Source organism: Bombina bombina, chromosome 1 (genome assembly GCF_027579735.1).
Source record: "Bombina bombina isolate aBomBom1 chromosome 1, aBomBom1.pri, whole genome shotgun sequence".
In the NCBI taxonomy this organism is placed as follows: domain Eukaryota; kingdom Metazoa; phylum Chordata; class Amphibia; order Anura; family Bombinatoridae; genus Bombina; species Bombina bombina.
Window position 1 is genome coordinate 1,263,448,719 of NC_069499.1, and position 25,981 is coordinate 1,263,474,699.

Consider the following 25,981-nt stretch of genomic DNA (forward strand, 5'->3'; position numbering starts at 1 on the left):
ACTCCACTGTTGTGAAAAGCAAATAAAAAGCATGCAATAAGAGGCTGTCTTTAGTGGCTTAGAAACAGGCAGAAATTTAGAGGTTTAAAGGATATAAAGTATATTAATATAACAATGTTGGTTGTGCAAAGCTGGGGAATGGTTAGTAAAGGCATTATCTATATTTTTAAACAATAACCATTTTGGTGTAGACTGTCCCTTTAAATGGAGATTAAAGTCAAAATGTTCATGGTTCAGTAAGAACTTTTCAATTTACGCCTATTACCAAATGTATTTTGTTCTTGTAGTATCCTTAATTTAAAAGCATACCTAGTCTTGAGCACTGATGCACTACTTGGAGCTAGATAGTGATTGGTAGCTACTCGCATATGCCCGTTGTCATTGGTTCACTAGATGTGTTATGCTAGGTCTCAGTAGTGCATAAAGATGAATTAGATTTACGCCCCTTAGAGAAGTATAGCATAATTTGTCTTTCTAGAATCTTGTAAGGGATCTCACAGTGCTGGAGGATCTCACCCGATGAGAGAATCTTAGAGAATTTGTGCCCTAAGTCACCAACCATTCTAAGCAGGAAATTATATAAAGCATGGCTTGTTACCAGTACTTGAGGCTGTGAGCTGAGAAACACTTCTCTAAACATCTATATATCGCCTACTAGTCTCCAAATCCAAAGACCGTAAATACCTTGAGATTTTTATATAAAATGTTTAGTTAAGCATAATGAAACAACTTTGCCATATAGTTTAATTATTTTGCCCCCTTTTTATGTAATTTAGCACTGAAAATTAAGCAATTTCTAATTATCAGCATTTGAAATGCACCTGCTGACTTCTGAAGGTCAACTCTGCTTCATATATGTCCCTAAATGGCTTAGCAGATAACTACAAAATAATTCACTTTATACCAACATTATGACAGTGACTAGCCTTGTTGTCTCCTGACTAAAGCCCAGCTGGGCTCCTCCAAATAAGGAGGGTGGAGTTCAGCTATTGAAAAATAATTGCAGTAAAAAGGAATTTAAATCTGTTATTAAGTTTAGACAAGGCTGATATGGTATTATACGGCAACACAACAGGAATGTCTTGTAATTACAAGGTGTTTACTGTCCCTTTAACTAGCCTCTACACTTTACTCAGGATATAAAACTCCCTCAGCACCCAATATGATTTCATCTCAATTACATCAAGTACCAGCTGTGTCCTATTTGTCATACACCACCCAACATTTCATAGCTTTTGTACTTTTTGAAACAAATTAAATCAACCACCGTCTAACAAACTGAGTGAGACCAACTCTCCTAGTTGCCTGTGCCATAATCTTACTGACAGTTACCAAACAAATCCACTATTTCACACAACTTACAATGCCAGGTAACAAAAGATTAAAAGGACAGTCTATTTTAAAATTGTCTTTCCCTTAATGTGGTTCCAATGACTTGTTATACCAGATGCAGAGTATAAAATGTATGGGAAATTGCTTGTTTGGGTTTATCTATCTATATGAAATAGCTGGTTTTATCATTTGAAAACACACCAATTAAAATTAGTTGAGCTTGCAGGGCAATCAGATCTCCTTATTTTATCACTTTCTGTACACACAAATGCATATTTATATTATCGCTGTCTGTATACAAAAGCACAATATCTAATGATCTATGCTCTCCACACAGACGAGAAGATATAAAATGATCTTCCAGCACTGCAAGATCTTTCACAAGATTCTAAAAAGTCAGATTTTGCTATACTCCTCCAAGGGTCATTTCCTGCATTTCTCGATGTGAGAAGAGTCAGTCCAAGTGCAATATAGTACTTCATGACATGATAGTTCGTCTGCATTTAGGCCTTGTGCTTTGTATTTTATATTACATTTAAATTTGCACTTTCTATTTTGTTTTAGAATGCATTTAGATTCTGTATTACAAATTCTGATTATGCTTTGACAGCTTCTGGGTAACAATAACAACTTAGGGATATACTTTGTATATGCATGTGTATCTTTTACAAAATTACATTTCACTTTGTATTTGTTCTATTTAAAATAAAATTGAAGGCCTTGGTTTCTCAGAGAGCGTCATAACTTTCTATGGGCACAAAGATCAAAGATGCTCTAGTTTGGAGAGAAGTTAAACTGCAAACTTCACAGGGGCTGAAAAAGTGTGGAACCTGAAGTCCAAGAGAGGCGAGACATACCTTCCATAGAAAGTAATGAGGCTCTCTGGGATACAGAATTTCACAGGAAGAGTAAAGTTAACAGGAGAACACCTGGTGTTGTAAAAGATACACAGAAATATACAAAGTATGACCCTAATTTGTTAAAGTAGCACAGAAACTAGCAAAACATAATCAGAATTTGTAATATCACTGCTGTATACAGAATCTAAATGCATTAAAATACAAAATAGAAAGTGCAAAGCTTACATGTCACAAAACTTAAAGGATCCAACCTAAAGTGTAAAGTAATATAAAATACAAAGCACACAGTATAAATTTAACAAACCTCTCCTGTCATGAAGTGCTATACTGTACTGGGCTCTGCTCTCCTTCACATATATAAATACAGAGAACACCCCTTAGATAAGTACAACAACATTTACTGGCCTAGAATCTTGTGAGAGATCTTGCAGTAACAGGGGATCATTTTAGATCATCTCATCTAAGTGGAGAGCTTTATGTGAAGGCATCTCATCTCTCTGGGACTTCCAGGTTCTACCATTTTTCTTAAGGTCCCTTATATTTTAGAAACATAAATTTTAACTTGAGAGATGTTTATGTTGCTATGTAGAGTTATTGGGAGTGAAGGAGAGACTCCTACATCAAAATAGATTGAATATTATTTATTAATTAAAAATTCAGAAAAAAGGTCGTGCGATTTCTCTCCATAGTTGTCAACATTTGAAATAAAAAATTCCAGGGCCACTTTACAGCAGAGCCAAACCCATGTAGGTTTGCATAGCCCCGCTCACTCCAATCCACACAAAAACAAGCATATACCTTTTTAAATTAACTTCTACTTTGTTCTCTTGGGTACCTTTGTTAAAAAGGATATGTACATTGCCTCAGCATCAGAAATTCACTACTGGTAGCTAGCTGTTTGGTGGCTACACACATTTGTCTTGCCATTGGCTTACGAGATGTGCTCAGCTAGCTCCCAGCAGTGCATTGTTGATCTGGAACTGACTTTATATGTTTAATTCACTTTGCAAACAAATTGTTTGCACTAATGCTTGCATCTAATATATAAGTATTTTCTTTATGCACCTTTAATGCAGGTTAAAGCATCAAGCTCCTCATAACCTCCCTTAGGCTCAAGCACATAACTTACTGAGGAAGAATATCTTTACAGCAAGTACCAACATAAGCAAACGAGTTAAATTACTGAACATTCAGCATCTGTATAGTAGGACATCACAAAGCACAGTAGTTTGTATAGATGTTACACAGCCTGAAATAATAACAATAACATAATTTATGCTTACCTGATAAATTTATTTCTCTTGTGATGTATCGAGTCCACGGATTCATCCTTACTTGTGGGATATTCTCCTCCCCTACAGGAAGAGCACCCACAGCAGAGCTGCCTATATAGCTCCCCCTTAGCTCCACCCCCCAGTCATTCGACCGAAGGCTAGGAAGAAAAAGAAGAAACTATAGGGTGCAGTGGTGACTGAAAGTTTAAAAATAAAAATATATATATATGCCTGTCTTAATAAACAGGGCGGGCCGTGGACTTGATACATCACAAGAGAAATAAATGTATCAGGTAAGCATAAATTAGGTTCTCTCTTGTAAGATGTATCGAGTCCACGGATTCATCTTACTTGTGGGATACCAATACCAAAGCTTTAGGACACGGATGAAGGGAGGGACAAGACGGGGACCTTAAATGGAAGGCACCACTGCTTGTAGAAGCAAAAAGTATCAAATTTGTAAAATTTGGAAAAAAGTATGAAACGAAGACCAAGTCGCCGCATTACAAATCTGTTCAACAGAAGCCTCATTTTTAAAAGCCATGTGGAATGAGCAGTAATTATTTCAGGAGACTGTGTTGGCCAGCAGTCTCATAAGCCAAACGGATGATGCTTTTCAGCCAAAAGGAAAGAGAGGTAGCCGTAGCCTTCTGACCTCTCCGCTTACCAGAATAAACAACAAACAATGAAGATGTTTGACGGAAATCTTTAGTTGCTTGTAAGTAGAACTTTAAAGCATGAACCACATCAAGATCGTGCAACAGATGTTCCTTCTTTGAAGAAGGATTAGGATACAGTGAAGGAACAAAAATCTCTTGATTGATATTCTTATCTTAAGAAACAATCATAGGAAGAAACCCAGGTTTGGTACGCAAAACCACCTTATCTGCATGGAAAATAAGATAAGGGGAATCACACTGTAAAGCATATAACTCAGAAACTCTTCGAGCCAAAGAGATAGCTACTAAAAACAAAACTTTCCAAGATAGAAGCTTAATATCCATGGAATGCATAGGTTCAAACGGAACCCCTTGAAGAACTTTAAGAACTAAATTTAGGCTCCATGGCGGAGCAACAGGTTTAAAAACAGGCTTGATTATGACCAAAGCCTGACTAAATGCTCGAACGAATGAGGGAGAGACTACAGGAAAGAGGTTACCCTAGACATGTAATTAATAGAGCACAGTCACAGGTAGATAAAATAGAAAGAACTTCACTACTAAGAGACTCAAAATTAGCTACATTACCACAAGAACATGGCAAGGTTACTTTTGTCACGGATTACAGAGACCAATACAAACAGATCTGCAAAACTGTTAATAAACATTTTCGGTTACTTGCAGCAGATGACAATCTGGTGGATAGTGTTGATAGGGGCTTGCGGTGCTCCTATAGAAGTAGCAAAACCATTGGTAACTATTGATCACCTTCAGAACTTCCATCAACATAGGGGGGGGGGATGTACAGGTGTGGCAGGACAAGATGTAGACCATGCAAATTTTATTTTTTTTCTGATACTTTTCGTTCAGAAGTTACTGGAGAAGAATTTCAAATTACCTCCTGCCTCAATTGTACATTTGAGATAGAAATAAAGCACTGGGAAAGTGAGAAATGTTCTGGGTGCTCAAGTTACAGACCAGAGTTCCCAGGGGACTAAATTCTGAATATGATCTCATTAATTATTGGAAATAGGTACCGTGAGTTATATACATGCTACCCAGGGCTGTATCTATTTATATGATAAATTACATTTTCTAGAATTTCATGTAACCATTTGTATATTCTTTATTGTATCTATATGTTTTATCTAAACCTAGTATATGTAGTATATATGTTATGAGCAGGAATAATTAACCTTGCCATCTATCTATATGTATACAATACACCTTCTATATGAATAGATATGGTATATACACATGTTTGATAGTTACTATAGAACATTAGGATTTTGCTATAGTGTCCAGTATTAATTTTAAATAAATCTCTCTCTTTTCCTCTGCAATATCAGCTAAGCAAATATTGTCTTGGTTTTGGGATTTTTATAAGAGTGAATATTTACATAGTTTAGATATCTAACTCCAACTATGTGATGCAGGGTTACCCTCTGGTCCTCTTTGTCTACCTCATTTATCATATTTATTGCACTTATCACATTGAAATAGACGGGTATATGGTTTGGCATATTATATGTACAGTTGTGCTCATAAGTCTACATACCCTGGCAGAATTTATGATTTCTTGGGCATTTTTCAGAGAATATGAATGATAACACAAAAACTTTTCTTTAACTCATGGTTAGTGTTTGGTTGAAGCCATTTATTATCAATCAACTGTGTTTACTCTTTTTGTCATAATGTCAACAGAAACTACCCAAATGACCCTGATCAAAAGTTTACATACCCAGATGATTTTGGCCTGATAACATGCACTCAAGTTGACACAAAGGGGTTTGAATGGCTATTAAAGTTAACCATCCTCACCGGTGATCTGTTTTCTTGTAAATTAGTGTGTGTATATAAAAAAAGTCAATGAGTTTCTGGACTCCTGACACACCCTTGCATCTTTCATCCAGCGCTGCACTGACGATTCTGGATTCTGAGTCATGGGGAAAGCAAAAGAATTGTCAAAGGATCTGCGGGAAAAGGTAGTTGAACTGTATAAAACAGGAAAGTGATATAAAAAGATATCCAAGGAATTGAGAATGCAAATCAGCAGTGTTCAAACTATAATAAAGAAGTGGAAAATGAGGGGTTCTGTTGAAACCAAACCACTGTCAGGTAGACCAACTAAAAATTTCAGCCACAACTGCCAGGAAAATTGTTTGGGATGCACAGACAAACCCACAAATAACTTAAAGGGACACTGAACCCAAATTTTTCTTTCATGATATAGAGCATTCAATTTTAAGCAACTTTCTAATTTACTCCGATTATCAATTTTTCTTCATTCTCTTGCTAACTTTATTTGAAAAGAAGGCATCTAAGCTTTTTTTTTTCGGTTCAGAACTCTGGAAAGCACTTTTTTATTGGTGGATGAATGTATCCACCAATCAGCAAGGACAACCCAGGTTGTTCACCAAAAATGGGCTGGCATCTAAACTTACATTCCTGCATTTCAAATAAAGATACCAAGAGAATGAAGACAATTTGATAATAGGAGTAAATTATAAAGTTGCTTAAAATGTCATGCTCTATCTGAATCACAAAAGAAAAAAATTGGGTTCAGTGTCCCTTTAAGGTGAAATACAGGACATGTGGTGTGGCTGTTTCAAGATGCACAATAAGGAGGCACTTGAAGAAAGATGGGCTGCATGGTCAAGTCGCCAGAAGAAAACTATTACTACGCAAATGCCACAAAGTATCCAGCTTACAATATGCCAAACAGCACAAAGTAATTTGGAGTGATGAGACCAAAATTGATTGAGGTTTTTGGCCACAACCATAAACGCTACATTTGGAGAGGAGTCAACAAGGCCTATGATGAAAGGTACACCATTCCTTCTGTGAAACACGGAGGTGGATCGCTGATGTTTTGGGGATGTGTGAGCTACAAAGGCACAGGAAATTTGGCCGGAATTGATGACAAGATGAATGCAGTATGTTATCAAAAAGAACGCCTCATTTTCCACTTCTTGATTGGAGTTTGAACACTGCTGATTTGCATTCTCAATTCCTTGGATATCTTTTTATATCACTTTCCTGTTTTATACAGTTCAACTACCTTTTCCCCCCCACAGGCGAGTATGGTAACCTTTAATAGCCATTCAAACCCCTTTGTGTCAACTTGTGTGCATGTTATCAGGCCAAAATCACCAGGGTATGTAAACTTTTGATCAGGGTCATTTGGGTAGTGTCTGTTGTCATAATTTTAAAAGAGTAAACACAGTTGATTGATAATAAATGGCTTCAGCCAAACACTAACCATGAGTGAAAGAAAAGTTTTTGTGTTATTCATATTCTCTGAAAAATGCCCAAGAAATCATAAATTCTGCAGGGTATGTAAACGTATGAGCACAACTGTATATACACATCTAATTTACCTATTGTCATACTATTATACTATGTCCCGCATAATTATTATTTTTTTTTTATTATTTAAATTTTTATTTGCAGTTTTAAAGAATAGAGAAAGAGCAAATGGGGACTCGCAGGACCCCTTCACAAATACAAACTTAGGAAAGTGTAGGACCAACGGCCCTACAGAAAATATAGATTATGCCATGAAAACAAATCAAAGCATTCTCCGCATACATGGAGACAGATATAACGGTCATGTTAGTTAGTCTATACACGCACCTCAGTTCGTGTATAGACGGTGCAGTAGTAGGGGGGGAGAAGAGGTACATAGTAGGGGAGGGGGATATCACACAAACGTCATGTTTGGCAGCTCAGCCCTTAATGTAAAGTAGATAAGCGTCCTTAAAAAAAACAAAAAACTATTAGGTAATGGGCAGGGTATCCTGTGTCGTGGCAGATGGGCGCCATAAGGTACCATACTTATCTTTCCAGTCGGCCCAGGTCATTTCAAACAAATCTAATTTGTTTGTTCCGCATAATTTTATGAATATATCTCCTTTTGCACAATTGCATATATGGGACTGTATCTATGATATATGAAAACATAGGCTAATATAATATAGGAATATTAAGGGTTAACCTTATAGTACTCAGTTTAGACACACATGAATTGGTTTTCTAATGGCCAATCAGCTTCTTTTATTGCTTTTAAAATAGGTTGCACAAGTGTTCTGTTTTAGTTATGATTACGTCACTTTAGCCGTAAGTAACGTTCAGTACTCTTGTGTTGATTTACTGAGACAACCGTGACCCTCCTGGAATGTTTAAACGTTTGGAATAATAAAGACTTTATTTTATTCTACGTTACTTTGCCTCTGGGAATCCTTTAATTTTGAAAAGATAGATACAATATATTTATTTTCAAGTAGACAACCCAAGATATTGATCTAGGCCCATTTTGATATATATTTCATGCCACCATTTCACTGCCAAATGCGATCAAACTTTTTCACAAACTTTAGGTTTCCTTACTGAAATTATATAAATACTGCTTGTGCAATCATGGCAAAACTTGTTGTAAAAGCTTTTCTGGGATCCCCTTTGTTCAGAAATAGACATATTTGGCATTGCCATTTCTTTTTGTTAATTAGAAGGTCGCTAATTTCACTGGCAGTGAATGGGGTTAATTAGGAAGCTTGTAAGGTTAATTTTAGCTTTATTGATCCCTATTGGATACTTCCCACACAGTTCTTTATATACACGCACACGTGTAATAAGATGCTGCATTTTTTTTATTTAAAAAAGGGACAGTAAACATCTTAAGATTTTAATACAAAATAGTTAGTTATGCATAGAAAAAAAATATTTGCATTGTGCTTCCATTAGGACTGCAACTAACAATTATTTTTATAATCGATTAATGGGCAGATTATTTTTTTGATTAATCGACTAATCTGATTTAAAAAAAAAAAAATTCGTATTTAAAATAAAATCTACATACCGAGTGTTATAAATATAAAATTCAGACTAAAACTTTACATTAACACAACTGTTTGTCCAATTTTTTAACCCGCAGCAGAACAATTTTTTTTAAATCAAGCCAAAAAAAAAAAAAAAAAACTGTTTCAAAAGAAGTAGAACTACAAAAAGGTAGACTATTACTGTTAATAACATTCTATTATTTACTCTCTCAGAAACTTTGCATTCAAATGCAAAAATTATATGTCCACATGTTCCTGGCTGTCTCTCTTTTTGCAGCTATTTTGCTTGCAGCAGAGAAGAGGTGCTCATGAGGGGCGCGATCCGATATAGATCACAGTTTGCGGCGCAAGCGAGGGAACCGGCGTCGCCCGCAGTTTCAGCTCGCAACTTGAGCTATCCCATATAAGTCGCCGTCAGATGCTAACGTGCCGTAAGTCTGACAAACCAGCGATGTCCAGAAATCTGCGCAAGTACAAATTTCTGGCGTCGCCAGTGACTTGCGCCACGTTAGAAACTGCCGGCGCCTATAAAACCTGACTAAAGTCTAAAACACCCGCACTGTCTAACACGCCTCCCTAACATAGCCCGCACTGTCTAACACGCCTCCCTAACATAGCCCGCACTGTCTAACCCTCTATCCGATATCCCCCCTCACTATCCTAACAATAAAAAAGCTATTAACCCCTAAACCGCCGCTCCCGTACCCCGCCGCAACCTAATAAAGTTATTAACCCCTAAACCGCCGCTCCCGTACCCCGCCGCCAGCTATATTATATCTATAACCCCCTAAAGTGAGCCCCTAACACCGCCGCCATCTATATTAAAATTATTAACCCCTAATGTAAGCCCCTTACACCGCCGCCATCTCTATTAAAATGATTAACCCCTAATTTAATCTACCTACCCCGCCGCCAGCTATATTATCTATATTAACCCTAAGTATATTATAGTTAATATAGGTATTACATTATATATATTAACCCTAATTATATTAGGGTTAATATAGTTAATATAGTTACTATAGTATTTATATTAACTATATTAACTCTATCTAACCCTAACTAAATTTATATTAAATTAATCTAATTCATTTATAAACTAAAATATTCCTATTTAAATCTAAATACTTACCTATAAAATAAACCCTAAGATAGCTACAATATAATTAATAATTACATTGTAGCTATGTTAGGGTTAATATTTATTTTACAGGTAATTGGGTAATTATTTTAACTAGGTAGCTATTAAATAGGTAATACCTATTTAATAGCTATTATACCTAGTTAAAATAATTAACAATTTACCTGTAAAATAAATATTAACCCTAACATAGCTACAATGTAATTATTAATTATATTGTAGCTATCTTAGGGTTTATTTTATAGGTAAGTATTTAGATTTAAATAGGAATATTTTAGTTTATAAATGAATTAGATTAATTTAATATAAATTTAGTTAGGGGTGTAAGGGTTAGATAGAGTTAATATAGTTAATATATATAATGTAATACCTATATTAACTATAATATACTTAGGGTTAATATAGATAATATAGCTGGCGGCGGGGTAGGTAGATTAAATAATGGATTAATCATTTTAATAGAGATGGCGGCGGTGTAAGTGGCTTACATTATGGGTTAATAATATTAATATAGCTGGCGGCGGTATAGGGGGATTAGATTAGGGGTTAATAATTTTTATATAGGTGGCGGCGGTGTAAGGGGTCAGATTAGGGGATAGATAAGGTAGATGGCGGCGGTTTTAGGGGCTCACAGTAGGGGGTTAGTTTATGTAGATGGCGGCGGGGTCCGGGAGCGGCGGTTTAGGGGTTAATAACTTTATTAGGGATTTCGGGGGGGGGGGGGATCGCGGTTGACAGGTAGATAGACATTGCGCATGCGTTAGGTGTTAGGTTTATTTTAGCAGCCAGTTTAGGAAGTTACGGGGCTCCAATAGTCAGCGTAAGGCTTCTTACGGCTGCTTTTTGTGGCGAGGTGAAAATGGAGTAAGTTTTCTCCATTTTCGCCACGTAAGTCCTTACGCTGCATATTGGATACCAAACTGCGCGGGTTTGGTATACCTGCCTATGGCCCAAAAAACTACGGGCGACGGCAGAAATATACGGGCGTAACTTCTAGGTTACGCCGTATATGTGATACCAAACCCGCGCAAATATTGGCGTCGCCGGCTTTTGCGGGCGACGATTTATATCGGATCGACCCCGAGGTGTTGAGGTGTCTGAGATGCATAAGTAGGGTATTGCCAATTTCACTAAGGTGGGATATTTTGTTAACTCTCCACCAATGCAAGGGGCCTCTTAACAAAGTAAGCCTAGACTTCATTCTAACATAAAAATATCTTTATCTATATGCAATGGTAAATAACTAGCTATAAAAAGGTTAGGGAAAAAATATCTAGTCCGCACTTAAAATGACAGGGTCGCCGGTCTTCATCTCCTCCCTCCGCTCCGGATTGTTCCTGGAAGAAGAGGTCGCCGCATGGAAGCATGGGAACTGGGGGTAAGACACGTTTTTTAAATATTTTTGGGGTTTTTTGGTTGTTGTTTTTTTTTTTTATTATTTAGATAGGGTGGACAGTAAAAGAGGTAAATGCCCTTTTAAGGGCAATGCCCAACAAATGCCCTTTTCAAGGCAATATGTAGTTTAGGTTTTTTAGTGTTCTTTTTAGGGTTCTTTTATTTGGGTGGGTTTAGTGGGGTTTTACCGTTAGGGGGGACTTTGTTTATTTTTTGTAAAAGAGCCGATTATCTTGGGGCAATGCCCAGGACCGTCTTTAACACAGGGCAAAAGGGGCAGCTGCCCTGGGCCCAGTCTTTGTTGAGGGGCCCAAGAGTCCTAAAAAAAAAAAAAAAAAAAAAATTTTTTTTTTTTTTAGTTCATGCCAGACAGCTGATTTCATGTGATGACATGGAGGACACACACAGTCAGTCCTAATATTGTCACAGTCAAAAGTTCTCTGCTTATATTTATTTGTGAGAAACTGTGCCAGACCATGCCGATGTCATGTGACATTCCAAGCTAGTGCCATGTGCTGTTTTAGATGTGCACTGTGCAGCACTGTATGCTAAGCCCTAACTAGGCATCCAGTCAATCCCACTGCATCAGAAAAGGTCCTGCTGGGGTTACTACTGTCACCAGGTCACTGCTCTGGTGGTAGGGATTGTTTCTGGGTAGGGCTCACTATAGGCGCATGCAGCCGAAAGCTGGAGTGGCAGGCACGTGAGGATTTGAGCATCTGTGCAGCTGCACACACTGCTCTCTTCAGTCTTGAGGCTGTGTGACTCGTCTGTATCCATGCAGCCTTGGGCAGACAGCATCCAGTCTGCTGGTCCCCTTAGCCCTGCTCTTTCTGCTGTGGCTCTAAGATCAACTAACTGAAGTTTGTTAGGAAAACAGTGCTTTGTAGAAAGGTGTCAGTGGGAAGAATAAGTGAGTGTACACATGCCCCTCCCCCATGCAGCACTGTCTAGTGCAGGATGAGAGGGAGCTTGTTCCTAGCAAAGTAGCGACATGTGCTGCTATGGCTGATGTATAGTGTCATGCTGATACTTCACACATTAAGGTAAGGTTTATTCTTATAGTTTTTATTTCTCTCTGTTTCCGATTTTACAGCTTCCCATAGTAGTTCTATTGTTCCAGTCAGTAAACTTATATCTGTCTGCACCTCTATGCTTCCGCCTCAGTCTTTACCTTGCTTTGCTCCTGTTGGCTGCCCTAAATCTCTTTAACCAGCTAACCTCACACCAGAATCACATTCAAAAGCATATTAAATTAATCCAGAGTGGAGGAATTTATATATTTATTTACTTATTAGTACTGCTTAGGTCCAGTTTCACATATTGCAATTTTTTTTAATGATTAGCCCAGCAGTGGATGATCCACTGCTGGGCTAATTATTAAAAAAAAATATATAAAATAAATTGATTTAGTTGTTTTTTTGGGATGTTGGGGTGGAGAGCGAAATTGCATGGGAGGGGCCAAGAAAATGTTTGCCCGGGGTCCAGTCAGTATTAAAGACGGGCCTGGCAATGCCCTGCAAAAAGCCCTTTTAAGGGCTACTGGTAATTTATTCTTAGAGTACGGGGTGTTTTTATTTTGGGGGGGCTTTTTATTTTTATAGGGATTAGGTATAATATTTTTTAAATTTGGTAATTTTGTATTTTTATTTTCTGTAATTTTAGCTTAAAGGGACAGTCTACACCAGAATTTTAATTTTGATTAGACTGACCCTTTAATTTATACTTCGTTTATTTTTATTTTTTAAGTAGTGCTATTTTTTTTTATTTTAATAGTAACTTTAGTATTTTGTAATTTAGGTTCATTTAGGGGCCTTAGTAATTTATTTATTTGCGTTGTGGGCTTTGGCGGTTTAGCGGTTAATACTTTAATAGGTCGTTTGGGATGTTGGGGTTGGCAGATTTAGGGGTTAATAATTTAGTTATTACTTGCGGTGTGGGTTTGATGGCGGATATAGGGGTTAATAGTTTCATTAGGCTTATTGCGTTGCGGGGGGTTGTCGGTTAAAGGGTTAATACATTTATTAGTTCCGATGTGGGTTTGATGGCGGATATAGGGGTTAATACAGTTTTTTAGTTATTGCGGTTGGGGATTGCGGTTGACAGGTAGATAGATATTGCACATGCGTTAGGTATTTATTTTTGCAGCCAGTTTCAGGAGTTACAGTGCTCCCATACTCAGCGCAAGTCCTTCTGCGGCTGCCTTGTATGGCGAGATAAAAATGGAGTTAGATTTCTCAATTTTTGCCGCGTAAGTCCTTGCGCTGAATGTTGGATACCGATTTCCGACGCGGTCCCACGTTAGCCTATGGAAGTAAAAATTGCGGCAGACGGGTGAAATATATGTGCCGCATTTATATGCAGCGCTGTATATTGAATAACAAACCCGTGCAAATAATGTCGCCAGCTTTTGTGGGCGACGCCGCATATGTAATGGGGCCCCTTGTGTTTCTGGACAGCACTATTCATATTCCTCACTGCACACCCTGCAGCATGTGTAACTTATAAGTGTTCTGTATTTTAAGTGACGGGTAGCAATCCTACCTCCAAGTAAGGGAAGTGGTGAGTGGAGTTTGGCTATTGTAAAGTATTTGCAGCAAACGAGATGTTAATTTGTTTGAAAAATGTTTACATTTGGCTGATATGTTATTCTACAGCAAAACAACAGAAATGTTTTATAATTACAGAGGGTTTACTGGGCTTGTTATTTTTTCAGAATTCAGCAAACGTTGAATATGTCTGCAGACAGTGGTATTCAGTATTTTTTGGCAGCAGATATATTAGTGTGAAAGCGCAACACACAATGATCTGCATTTGCCCTGATCTTTAAAAGGGACAGTAAACCTAAAAAATAATGTTATATAATTCTGCACATAGTGCAGAATTATATAACATTATTTTAGTGCTATCGTTATAAACCCTTTTTTTCCCCCCTTTTAATTTTTTTAAAATATGGCTGTTTTTCAGACCCGCTCTCTGTACTCTGAGCGGGTCTGTTTTTATTCCACAGCGCATTGGGCCAGCTGTATAGTCACAGCCCGGCCCGACCACACCATAACACTAAGTGCAGCTCGCTCCTGCTCTGTCTGACAGCAGGAGCGAGCTGCACTTAGTGTAATGGCGCAGTCGGGCCGGGCTGTGACTATACAGCTGGCCCGATGCGCTGTGGAATAAAAACAGACCCGCTCAGCAGAGTACAGAGAGCGGGTCTGAAAAACAGCCATATTTTAAAAAAATTAAAAAGGAAAGAAAGGGTTTATAACGATAGCACTAAAATAATGTTATATAATTCTGCACTATGTGCAGAATTATATAACATTATTTTTCGGGTTTACTGACACTTTAAGTGTTGTACTTTTACATTGAAAAGAACTGAATGCCGCTATCTGCAGCCATATTGCCAAAAAATGTCTATGCCTTGTGTTTACTGTCCCTTTAAATTTAAAATGTAAACCCAAACACGAAGCAGGTGCAATCATTTACAAAAAGATCTATGCAGAAACAATCAAGATAAAATATTTTTTGCATAAACCCAAATCTGCTTCAGTATTTGATTATCAAAAGACAGAACAAACTAAACTTTAAAAGGAAATGTTTGAATGTAAAATTGACTGAGAATACTTTTGGAGACTAATGATTACCATTATTTTCAGTATAAAGATAGTAATGGGTTTTGTTAAAAGCACAAGAGAATTGAAAGGTGCATCTCACTTTTGCAGAGTTATAAACCATGTGTATGCCCCATGGAGTAGTGTTTACAGTGACTGTATGACGGCAGTTTGCCAGCAACTAAATTTAGCTACTCCTTATGTCCTGGCATTTATCTCAGCTCAGCTTGCGGAGGTAAAAATACAAAAACATTCACTTAAAATAAAAGTAATTGGCCTTTCCAAGGGGGAAAAAAAAAGTACACTACACAAACATATCAATCAAAAACCTTCCCATGTCCTAATCATTAAAAGGGATAGTCTAGTCCAAAATAAACTTTCATGATTCTGATAGAGAATGTCATTTTACACAATTTTCCAATTTATTTTTATCACCCATTTTGCTTTTTTCTCTTGGTATTCGTAGTTGAAAGCTAAACCTAGGAGGTTCATATGCCAATGTCTTAACCCTTGAAGGCTACCTCTTCTCTCAGGGCATTTTGACAGTTTTTTACCACTAGAGGGTATTAGTTCATGTGTGTCATATAGATAACACTGTGCTCATGCACGTGGAGTTCAGATGAGCCAGCTCTAATTGGCTAAAATGGATGTCTGTCAAAAGAACTGAAATAAGGGGGCAGTTTGCAGAGGCTTAGCTACAAGGTAATCACAGAGGTAAAAAGTATATAAATATAACTGTGTTGGTTGTGCAAAACTAGGGAATGGGTAATAAAGGGATTATCTATCTTTTTTAACAATAGAAATTCTGGTGTAGACTGTCCCTTTAATGAAACAAGAATAATTTCCTAGGTATCTTAAAATAGGCAGAATGTGCACAAATCCAGTCAGCACTATATAGGATTTAGTAATCAGTACTTTCTAGAACACACCTGTTCAGCCCCAGTATAGCCCTCCACTTCTCCAGACTGAATTCTGTATGCCTCTAGGGGGAAATTTTTAATACTTTGATTTTACATCAGCAAATTATCTCTCAGAGAAGTAAATGTGTACTTTTAAATAAAATACAATAGTAAATTACTGGTAAATTCATGTAATGTCTTTCTGGATCAGTACAATGACACCAGCACACCCTTGCACAAATGACAATATCTGCCAATAAATCAGTACAGTGGCATATATCTAGATAAACCATAGCTGTTATGAAAATACAGAAATGTATTTTTCTTTAAAAAAACGATATATTTAGAAGATTTGCCCTCCATTATTTTAGTCAGATAATGTATTTTGTTCTGCTCCATAAAATCTGCAACTCTAAATCAACATATAATGGTGCTGACAATTACATCACCATAAAACTATAATATATATATATATATATATATATATATATATATATATATATATATATATATATATATATATAAAATACCTTTGTTTAAGCAGTTTATTATTAACAAATGAGTTACATTAATAATTATATTCTCTGTTTCTTTTTTTGTTTATATAAAGAAACAAATAGCATAATGTGCTCGTTTTAAAAATACTAGACTAAAATATCTAACAATCTAAATGTATATCCGAAATTTGCAGATTTACTATATTTTTAAAATGCCAGTTTTTGTATGGGGGGGGCGACTACTGAAATCTAGAAACCTTGTCTATAAACATGCAGCACAGCTAATTAATAAAGTTCATAGAAACATTACAATTATTTTCAGAAACAAAAAAAACATTACTTGTTTTTTGTTTGGGTTTTCATACAAAAGGAACAGAGACGGTTTCCAGGGAATGTGAGCCACAGGTGCCATTAGAATATTAGTCTAATCAATTATATCTCTTACTTCACACTCATCTAAAACTAAAAAACTAGTAACTCTATTAGCAATAACAATAAGCAGACATATATCGGGTGTTCTGTAATGTTTGCAATTCTATTTGACTACTATAAATTGGGTTATTTTCCAATAGCTTCTCGCAGTACTTAATTAACAAGAAAACAAATAGTGCTGAATAAAATGAAGTTTTGTTCTGACAACAACATGATCATTATTAGTTTAATTTGTTGATGCAAAACAATCCCCGGTTACTTTCAACAATAAGTCCCATGATTATACCTGGCTCATTCCTCCGCCCATGGCTCCACGGTTTCTGGTAACCAAGTACTGCAAACAAACAGGAGAAAGTCTGAGGAACTGCTAGAGACAGAAAACTGAGGTAAAGCTAATGACTGCTTGTAGGCGGGGAGATACATGCGAGAGACAGTTTATGAAGGGAGAGGGCTGAAACATGAGAAGGTAACATTTATAGGCACTGGGGTGAGATTTAGGCTTTCACTAGGGATAGTTTATTAGGGAAAGAGACAGGAAATAAAGAATGTAAATTATGCTAAAAGACAGATTATGAGGAGTCTTGAAGTGTGCTTAGTTTAGAAAGGAAAAGTGGGGGTTTATGTATGGGAAGATGAATATGAAAATGAGAGACAGTTCTAAGCCATATGGCATAATTTTATGTAAAAAAATGGTTTGGGGGTTCAGATGAGGGCTACCAAAAATATTGTACTGTTTGTGTCTCCAGGAACGGAAAGAGAACTCAGGGGAGCCATGTTTTGGGGTTTAAACTCACTTTTGTCCCCATAGACTTTCCAGCCAGCACTTTTATATGAGATCTACTCATCGACATAGATACATTGTATTAAACATTACATATTTGTATACATTTCTGCAGGTTTTTAGAGACTTAAAACAGCCCTGCCAGTACCTACTGTACAGGCACACACTGCTGAGAGACCCCGCCAGTACCTACTGTACAGGCACACACTGCTGAGAGACCCCGCCAGTACCTACTGTACAGGCACACACTGCTGAGAGACCCCGCCAGTACCTACTGTACAGGCACACACTGCTGAGAGACCCCGCCAGTACCTACTGTACAGGCACACACTGCTGAGAGACCCCGCCAGTACCTACTGTACAGGCACACACTGCTGAGAGACCCCGCTAGTACGTACTGTACAGGCACACACTGCTGAGAGACCCCGCCAGTACCTACTGTACAGGCACACACTGCTGAGAGAACCCGCCAGTACCTACTGTACAGGCACACACTGCTGAGAGACCCCGCTAGTACCTACTGTACAGGCACACACTGCTGAGAGACCCCGCCAGTACCTACTGTACAGGCACACACTGCTGAGAGACCCCGCCAGTACCTACTGTACAGGCACACACTGCTGAGAGACCCCGCCAGTACCTACTGTACAGGCACACACTGCTGAGAGACCCCGCCAGTACCTACTGTACAGGCACACACTGCTGAGAGACCCCGCTAGTACCTACTGTACAGGCACACACTGCTGAGAGACCCCGCCAGTACCTACTGTACAGGCACACACTGCTGAGAGACCCCGCTAGTACCTACTGTACAGGCACACACTGCTGAGAGACCCCGCTAGTACCTACTGTACAGGCACACACTGCTGAGAGACCCCGCTAGTACCTACTGTACAGGCACACACTTCTGAGAGACCCCGCTAGTACCTACTGTACAGGCACACACTGCTGAGAGACCCCGCTAGTACCTACTGTACAGGCACACACTGCTGAGAGACCCCGCTAGTACCTACTGTACAGGCACACACTGCTGAGAGACCACGCCAGTACCTACTGTACAGGCACACACTGCTGAGAGACCACGCCAGTACCTATTGTACAGGCACACACTGCTGAGAGACCCCGCCAGTACCTACTGTACAGGCACACACTGCTGAGAGACCCCGCCAGTACCTACTGTACAGGCACACACTGCTGAGAGACCCCGCTAGTACCTACTGTACAGGCACATACTGCTGAGAGACCCCGCTAGTACCTACTGTACAGGCACACACTGCTGAGAGACCCCGCTAGTACCTACTGTACAGGCACACACTGCTGAGAGACCCCGCTAGTACCTACTGTACAGGCACACACTGCTGAGAGACCCCGCTAGTACCTACTGTACAGGCACACACTGCTGAGAGACCACGCCAGTACCTACTGTACAGGCACACACTGCTGAGAGACCACGCCAGTACCTATTGTACAGGCACACACTGCTGAGAGACCCTGCCAGTACCTATTGTACAGGCACACACTGCTGAGAGACCCCGCCAGTACCTACTGTACAGGCACACACTGCTGAGAGACCCCGCCAGTACCTACTGTACAGGCACACACTGCTGAGAGACCCTGCCAGTACCTATTGTACAGGCACACACTGCTGAGAGACCCCGCCAGTACCTACTGGACAGGCACACACTGCTGAGAGACCCCGCCAGTACCTACTGGACAGGCACACACTGCTGAGAGACCCCGCCAGTACCTACTGTACAGGCACACACTGCTGAGAGACCCCGCCAGTACCTACTGTACAGGCACACACTGCTGAGAGGCCCCACCAGTACCTATTGTACAGGCACACACTGCTGAGAGGCCCCGCCAGTACCTATTGTACAGGCACACACTGCTGAGAGCCCCCGCCAGTACCTACTGGACAGGCACACACTTCTGAGAGACCCTGCTAGTACCTACTGTACAGTCACACACTGCTGAGAGACCCTGCTAGTACCTACTGTACAGGCACACACTGCTGAGAGACCCCGCCAGTACCTACTGTACAGGCACACACTGCTGAGAGACCCTGCCAGTACCTACTGTTCAGGCACACACTGCTGAGAGACCCCGCCAGTACCTACTGTACAGGCACACAGTGCTGAGAGACCCTGCTAGTACCTACTGTACAGGCAAACACTGCTGAGAGACCCTGCTAGTACCTACTGTACAGGCAAACACTGCTGAGAGACCCTGCTAGTACCTACTGTACAGGCACACACTGCTGAGAGACCCTGCTAGTACCTACTGTACAGACACAAACTGCTGAGAGACCCTGCCAGTACCTACTGTACAGGCACACACTGCTGAGAGACCCTGCTAGTACCTACTGTACAGGCACACACTGCTGAGAGACCCTGCCAGTACCTACTGTACAGACACACACTGCTGAGAAACCCTGCTAGTACCTACTGTACAGACACACACTGCTGAGAGACCCTGCTAGTACCTACTGTACAGACACACACTGCTGAGAAACCCTGCTAGTACCTACTGTACAGGCACACACTGCTGAGCGACTTTACTAGTATCTACTGTACAGGGACACACTGTTGATTGACCCTCCTAGTACCTACTGTACAAACTCACACTGCTGAGTGACCCTTCCAGTACCAACTGTACAGGCACACAATGCTGAGAGACCATATCAGTACCTACTGTACAGTTCAAAGTAGTAATATAGCCGCACCACCAACTGTAGCTAAAACATTATTGCTTTATTGTGCCAATTAAAACAGACAACGTTTCGGACCCATGTCCTTATTCATGTCTAACATAAAACATTAAAATCAAACCTTAAAGGGACAGTATACACTCATTTTCATATAACTGCATGTAATAGACACTACTATAAAGAATAAGATGCACAGATACTGATATAAAAATCCAGTATTAAATGGTTTAAAAACGTACTTAGAAGCTTTCAGTTTAGCTCTGTTGAAAAGGCAATTGGAAAGCCCACTGCAAGTGGGAAATAAGACACTCCCCCCCCCCATCCCCCTTCTTTTGCATATGAAAAGACCCTTTACACAAACAGGAGCAAGCTGGAGAAGGTAGCTGACGGTATTCAAATAAAACTTTAGGGCTTGGTTAGGAGTCTGAAAATCAGAGCAATGTTCTTTAAAAATAAGCAAAATTATACATTTAAAAAAAAAAAAAAAACTTTATGGGCTTTATAAATAGATCATCTACAAAACATTTATGCAAAGAAAAAATGAGTGTATAATGGTCCTTTAAATAGGCTGAAGCTCCGCCTACCACACCTGTTTTCACCTGTGTTAACCTTTAGTTATCCTTTCCTGAACTCAATGCCATCTAGTGGCCAATTTCTTAATTTTTCAAAATACATTCAAGGTGACCTTCAACAAAGGATATATAAAGAAGTTAGTCAAATAAATGTCTCTATATCTTTGCATTTTTAACATCAAGTTCTTGAACAAAAGACATTTTGTTGTTCGGTGTATAGTTATTAATATTAACTGGCATGTACTCAAATTTTCAAAATACATTCAAGGTGACCTTCAACAAAGGATATATAGAGAAGTTAGTCAAATAAATTTCTTTATATCTTTGCATTTTTAACATCCAATCCTTGAACAAAAGACACCTGTTTTCACCTGTGTTAACCTTTAGTTATCCTTTCCTGAACTCAATGCCATCTAGTGGCCAATTTCTGAATTTTTCAAAATACATTCAAGGTGAACTTCAACAAAGGATATATAAAGAAGTTAGTCAAATACATTTCTCTATATCTTTGCATTTTTAGCATCAAGTTCTTGAACAAAAGACATTTTGTTGTTAGGTGTATAGTTATTAATATTAACTGGCATATATTCAAATTTTCAAAATACATTCAAGGTGACCTTCAACAAAGGATATATAGAGAAGTTAGTCAAATAAATTTCTTTGTATCTTTGCATTTTTAACATCCAATCCTTGAACAAAAGACATTTTGTTGTTAAATGTATAGTTATTAATATTCACTGGCATATACTCCAATCCATTTCCCTGTTCATTCCATTAGGGATCATAGTCCCTAACTCATGAATCCAGTACAATTCCCTGTACTTTAACATCTTTGTTCTATTCCCACCCCTCCTAGGTATTTTTATATGTTCAAGTACCTGGAATCTGAGCTGATTAATTTGATGTCCAGCCATAATAAAATGGTTGGACACAGGAGCATCTAATTTACCTGTCCTGATATTGCTTTTATGTTGGTTAATGCGCTCCCGTACCTTCTGGGTGGTCTCGCCAACATACCCAAAACCACATGGACACTTAATTAGGTATATCACGAACTTAGAATTACAAGTATAATAATCCTTCAACCTATATTTTTTACCTGTAGAGGGGTGAGTAAAGGTTGGGCCTTTGATGACATTATTGCAATTCTGGCAGTTGAGACATGGAAAACATCCCAGGTTCTTATCCCCAATGTGCCCCTTATTTATATTTCTCTTTGGACCCACATCAGCTTTAACTAATGTGTCTTTAAGGTTTTTACCCATTCTAAATGCAGTCATGGGGGGACTAGAAAACTCTTTTACATGTGGATTTGAGATCTGCAAAATATGCCAATGTTTTCTTAATACTTTCTGTATTTGATTGCTCCAAGGGGAGTATTCATTAACAAAGATCATTTTTGTATTATTTTTATTACTTCTTAATCTCTCTTTAAGTAAATCGGTCCTAGGGGTCTGTAATGCATCCCTAATTCCCTGCTGAATTAAATCTGTCGGGTATCCTCTCTGTTTGACGTGTTTACCCATTTCTGATAGCCTTTCTTTTACTAGATTTTCATCAGAGACAATCCGTCTCACACGCATTAATTGGCTCCAGGGTAAACTCTTCAACAGTGTAGGAGGGTGTGCACTATTAAAGTGCAACAAATTGTTATAGTCTGTTTGTTTTTTGTAAAGATCCACAGCTAGCAAACCCTCTTGTTTATAAATAGAGGTATCAAGAAAATCAATTCTCTCCTCACTTATAGTCAATTTAAATTTTATATGCTGTGTAGCACAATTTCTATCTGCAATTACAGGGTACTGCCATGGGTTCCAATGTCGCCCCAACCTATGCAAATATATACATGAACACATTTGAAGAGTATTTTGTCTACAGTCATCAGTTGTTTCATCTATATGGCGCCACCTGGTGGCGCTATATAGATGCTATCTTTGGCATTTGGTTGGGCGACATTGAAACCCTGGAACAATTTGTTAATGATCTGAATTGTGCTACACAGCATATAAAATTTAAATTGACTGTAAGTGAGGAGAGAATTGATTTTCTTGATACCCCTATTTATAAACAAGAGGGTTTGCTAGCTGTGGATCTTTACAAAAAAACAAACAGACTATAACAATTTGTTACACTTTAATAGTGCACACCCTCTTGCACTGTTGAAGAGTTTACCCAGGAGCCAATTCATGCGTGTGAGACGGATTGTCTCTGATGAAAATCTAGTAAAAGAAAGGCTATCAGAAATGGGTAAACACTTCAAACAGAGAGGATACCCGACAGATTTAATTCAGCAGGGAATTAGGGATGCATTACAGACCCCTAGGACCGATTTACTCAAAGAGAGAATAAGAAGTAATAAAAATAATACAAAAATTATCTTTGTTAATGAATACTCCCCTTGGAGCAATCAAATACAGAAAGTATTAAGAAAACATTGGCATATTTTACAGATCTCAAATCCACATGTAAAAGAGTTTTCTAGTCCCCCATGACTGCATTTAGAAGGGGTAAAACCCTTAAAGACACATTAGTTAAAGCTGATGTGGGTCCAAAGAGAAATATAAATCAGGGGCACATTGGGGATAAGAACTTGGGATGTTTTCCATGTCTCAACTGCCAGAATTGCAATAATGTCATCAAAGGCCCAACCTTTACTCACCCCTCTACAGGTAAAAAATATAGGTTGAAGGATTATTATACTTGTAATTCTAAGTTCGTGATATACCTAATTAAGTGTCCATGTGGTTTGGGGTATGTTGGCGAGACCACCCAGAAGGTACGGTAGCGCATTAACCATAATAAAAGCAATATCAGGACAGGTAAATTAGATGCTCCTGTGTCCATCCATTTTATTATGGCTGGACATCAAATTAATCAGCTCAGATTCCAGGTACTTGAACATATAAAAATACCTAGGAGGGGACTTCCGGTGGGCGGCTCTAGAATATGGCTGCGAGCTTGTGTAGCTCTGAAGAAATCATCTTCTAATACCTGCTATACTGCCATCACTCCTATGCCATCTGCATCTCCCTTGACAGATAAGCTGTCCGGGAATCCCAAGCAGATAGAAGTAACCTCATCTCTTCTCCCCTGGAAGGCACTTAACAAGGCCATTTGGCATTCTGGCGTGCTGTTTATCGCCACGTTGTATTTAGCTCCATTTCACTTCATTAAGCTCAAGAAATGGAAAGGCACATTACTAAAGACTCAGATTTCAACAGTTATATTCTTGCTGAACTAAGGGCTACGTTCTTGCCTAAGTTGGCCCGACTACTATCATCCTGCACGGAGCTATGTGAAATGGCGAAGATGAAGGAACGGCCACCACGACTAAGCAAACTCGTTTCTAGTGGACGTGTCCCTACCCTACAAACTTTGCCTGGTAATACCACACACCACTCACAGGAAACAGTCGGCAGCCTCAAGACACTCGCTCCCCAAAAGAACAGACTAGCGGCAGAAACATCGGAGAACAGAGCAATTCCCTCTGGCCAGGGCTTGTCAGAATCTGCCACAGAACCGCTCTTGGATTCAAGGAGGGGCCTACTGAATCCTTCTATGTCCATGCAGGCGTCTGCTACAGCCGCGGACATGGATCTAAGCCCAGGTAGAGAAGATAGCATACGGCACCTCTATTCCAGTAATGAAAGCAGAGGCATACAACGGCTCCCAATGTATGGTAATCGACAAGATTGTTGTACACGCGGTGTGGAGGACACATCTGTGGGAATACTCATCGATTCTGGGGCGGCCACAACTGTCACAGTGGAAGCGGCTTATGGTGACAAGAAACAGCGAAGCTCAAGCTTGCAGAAACCACCCATCCGCTGTCCCGACATGACAGACCTTTCTGAGCTCCTACATGGCAACATATTATCTCGAGGAATAGAGATACTAGCAGTCCGGATGGTCAGCACATCGGCAACAGAACAGTTTGCAGCTTCTTACAGCTCTAGCCCCCATGCAGAGGACAATACACAGATGACTGGTTGGAAAATGGGCATCGGCTGACTAAAGATATATTCAAAGCCACAACGGCCAGGGACGTGCACTCATAGGAGGCAGGGGAGGCAGTGCCTACCCTGCCATATGTGTCCAAAGCTTAATTAAATTTTAATTAAAACAAAAAAAAAAGTCTGCAAAAAAATATTTTCCACCATATAATGCTATGGAGAGGCAGGTACAGGAACGCTTCTCTCCATTGCAGTACATGGGTCAAAGGAAAAGCTGTGCTGCAGTGCCACCTGTGTTCTGTCAATATATTAGCAGCAAAAATTGGGACTAATAGGAGGCACCCCTCTTGATGCCTCCTAGCAAGTAAAGTAGTATTCTACATTTCTTGTGATTCACAAATTGTGTTCAGATACAGCTCATTAACAGGGGGGGGGGGGCAGTAAGTGAGCATAACCCAATACTGACAGGAAGTCAAAGGGTCAATTCAAATTTAAATTCATAATTTAAAACTCAGAGTTTGAAGTTAAGTGTGCAGTGTCCACATTATTTAAATTAAAGTTTTTGACATTGAATATTGCTAAGCCTCCATTTTTCATGGTTATTTGATTTAATTAGGTACAAACTCCATATATGTTATGTCTGTTCAGTCAGAGGATGCAGTATCTCTTTTTATTTTTCTCTGTGTCTCCATTTATTTAAAGACTGCTGTTATTCACAAATCAATTGAAAGCTGTTGCATTGTGTTTTTAATATGTGCTGCTTTTATACAAGTTTATATTAATAAAAAGGAGATAATGAGTCATTTAAAAAATATATGTAATTATTGCAGTTGTTACATGTTTTTAGAAAAATGCCACTGTAAAGTAACTGGTTAAACACATAGTCAAAGGGAGACATTTACAATTAAACTTTCATGATTGAGGTAGAGCATGCTATTTTAATAGACTTTTCTAGATATTTATATTTTGAGAATTAGCATCAACTGTAACTGGCCCCATGTCAGCAAATCAAATTAGTTTATGAAAGGAA

The 25,981-nt window shown here is 38.9% G+C and overlaps 1 protein-coding gene across 1 annotated transcript in view; it reads right to left on the reverse strand.

Moving 5' to 3' along the window:
• Positions 1 to 25,981, reverse strand: part of IRF8 (interferon regulatory factor 8) — a 655,970-nt gene that overhangs the window by 617,112 nt on the left and 12,877 nt on the right. Inside the window, exon 3 of the mRNA XM_053700919.1 lies at positions 17,222 to 17,269. Coding sequence (XP_053556894.1) covers positions 17,222 to 17,269 — 48 coding nt within the window. The remainder of the gene's footprint in view (positions 1 to 17,221; positions 17,270 to 25,981) is intronic.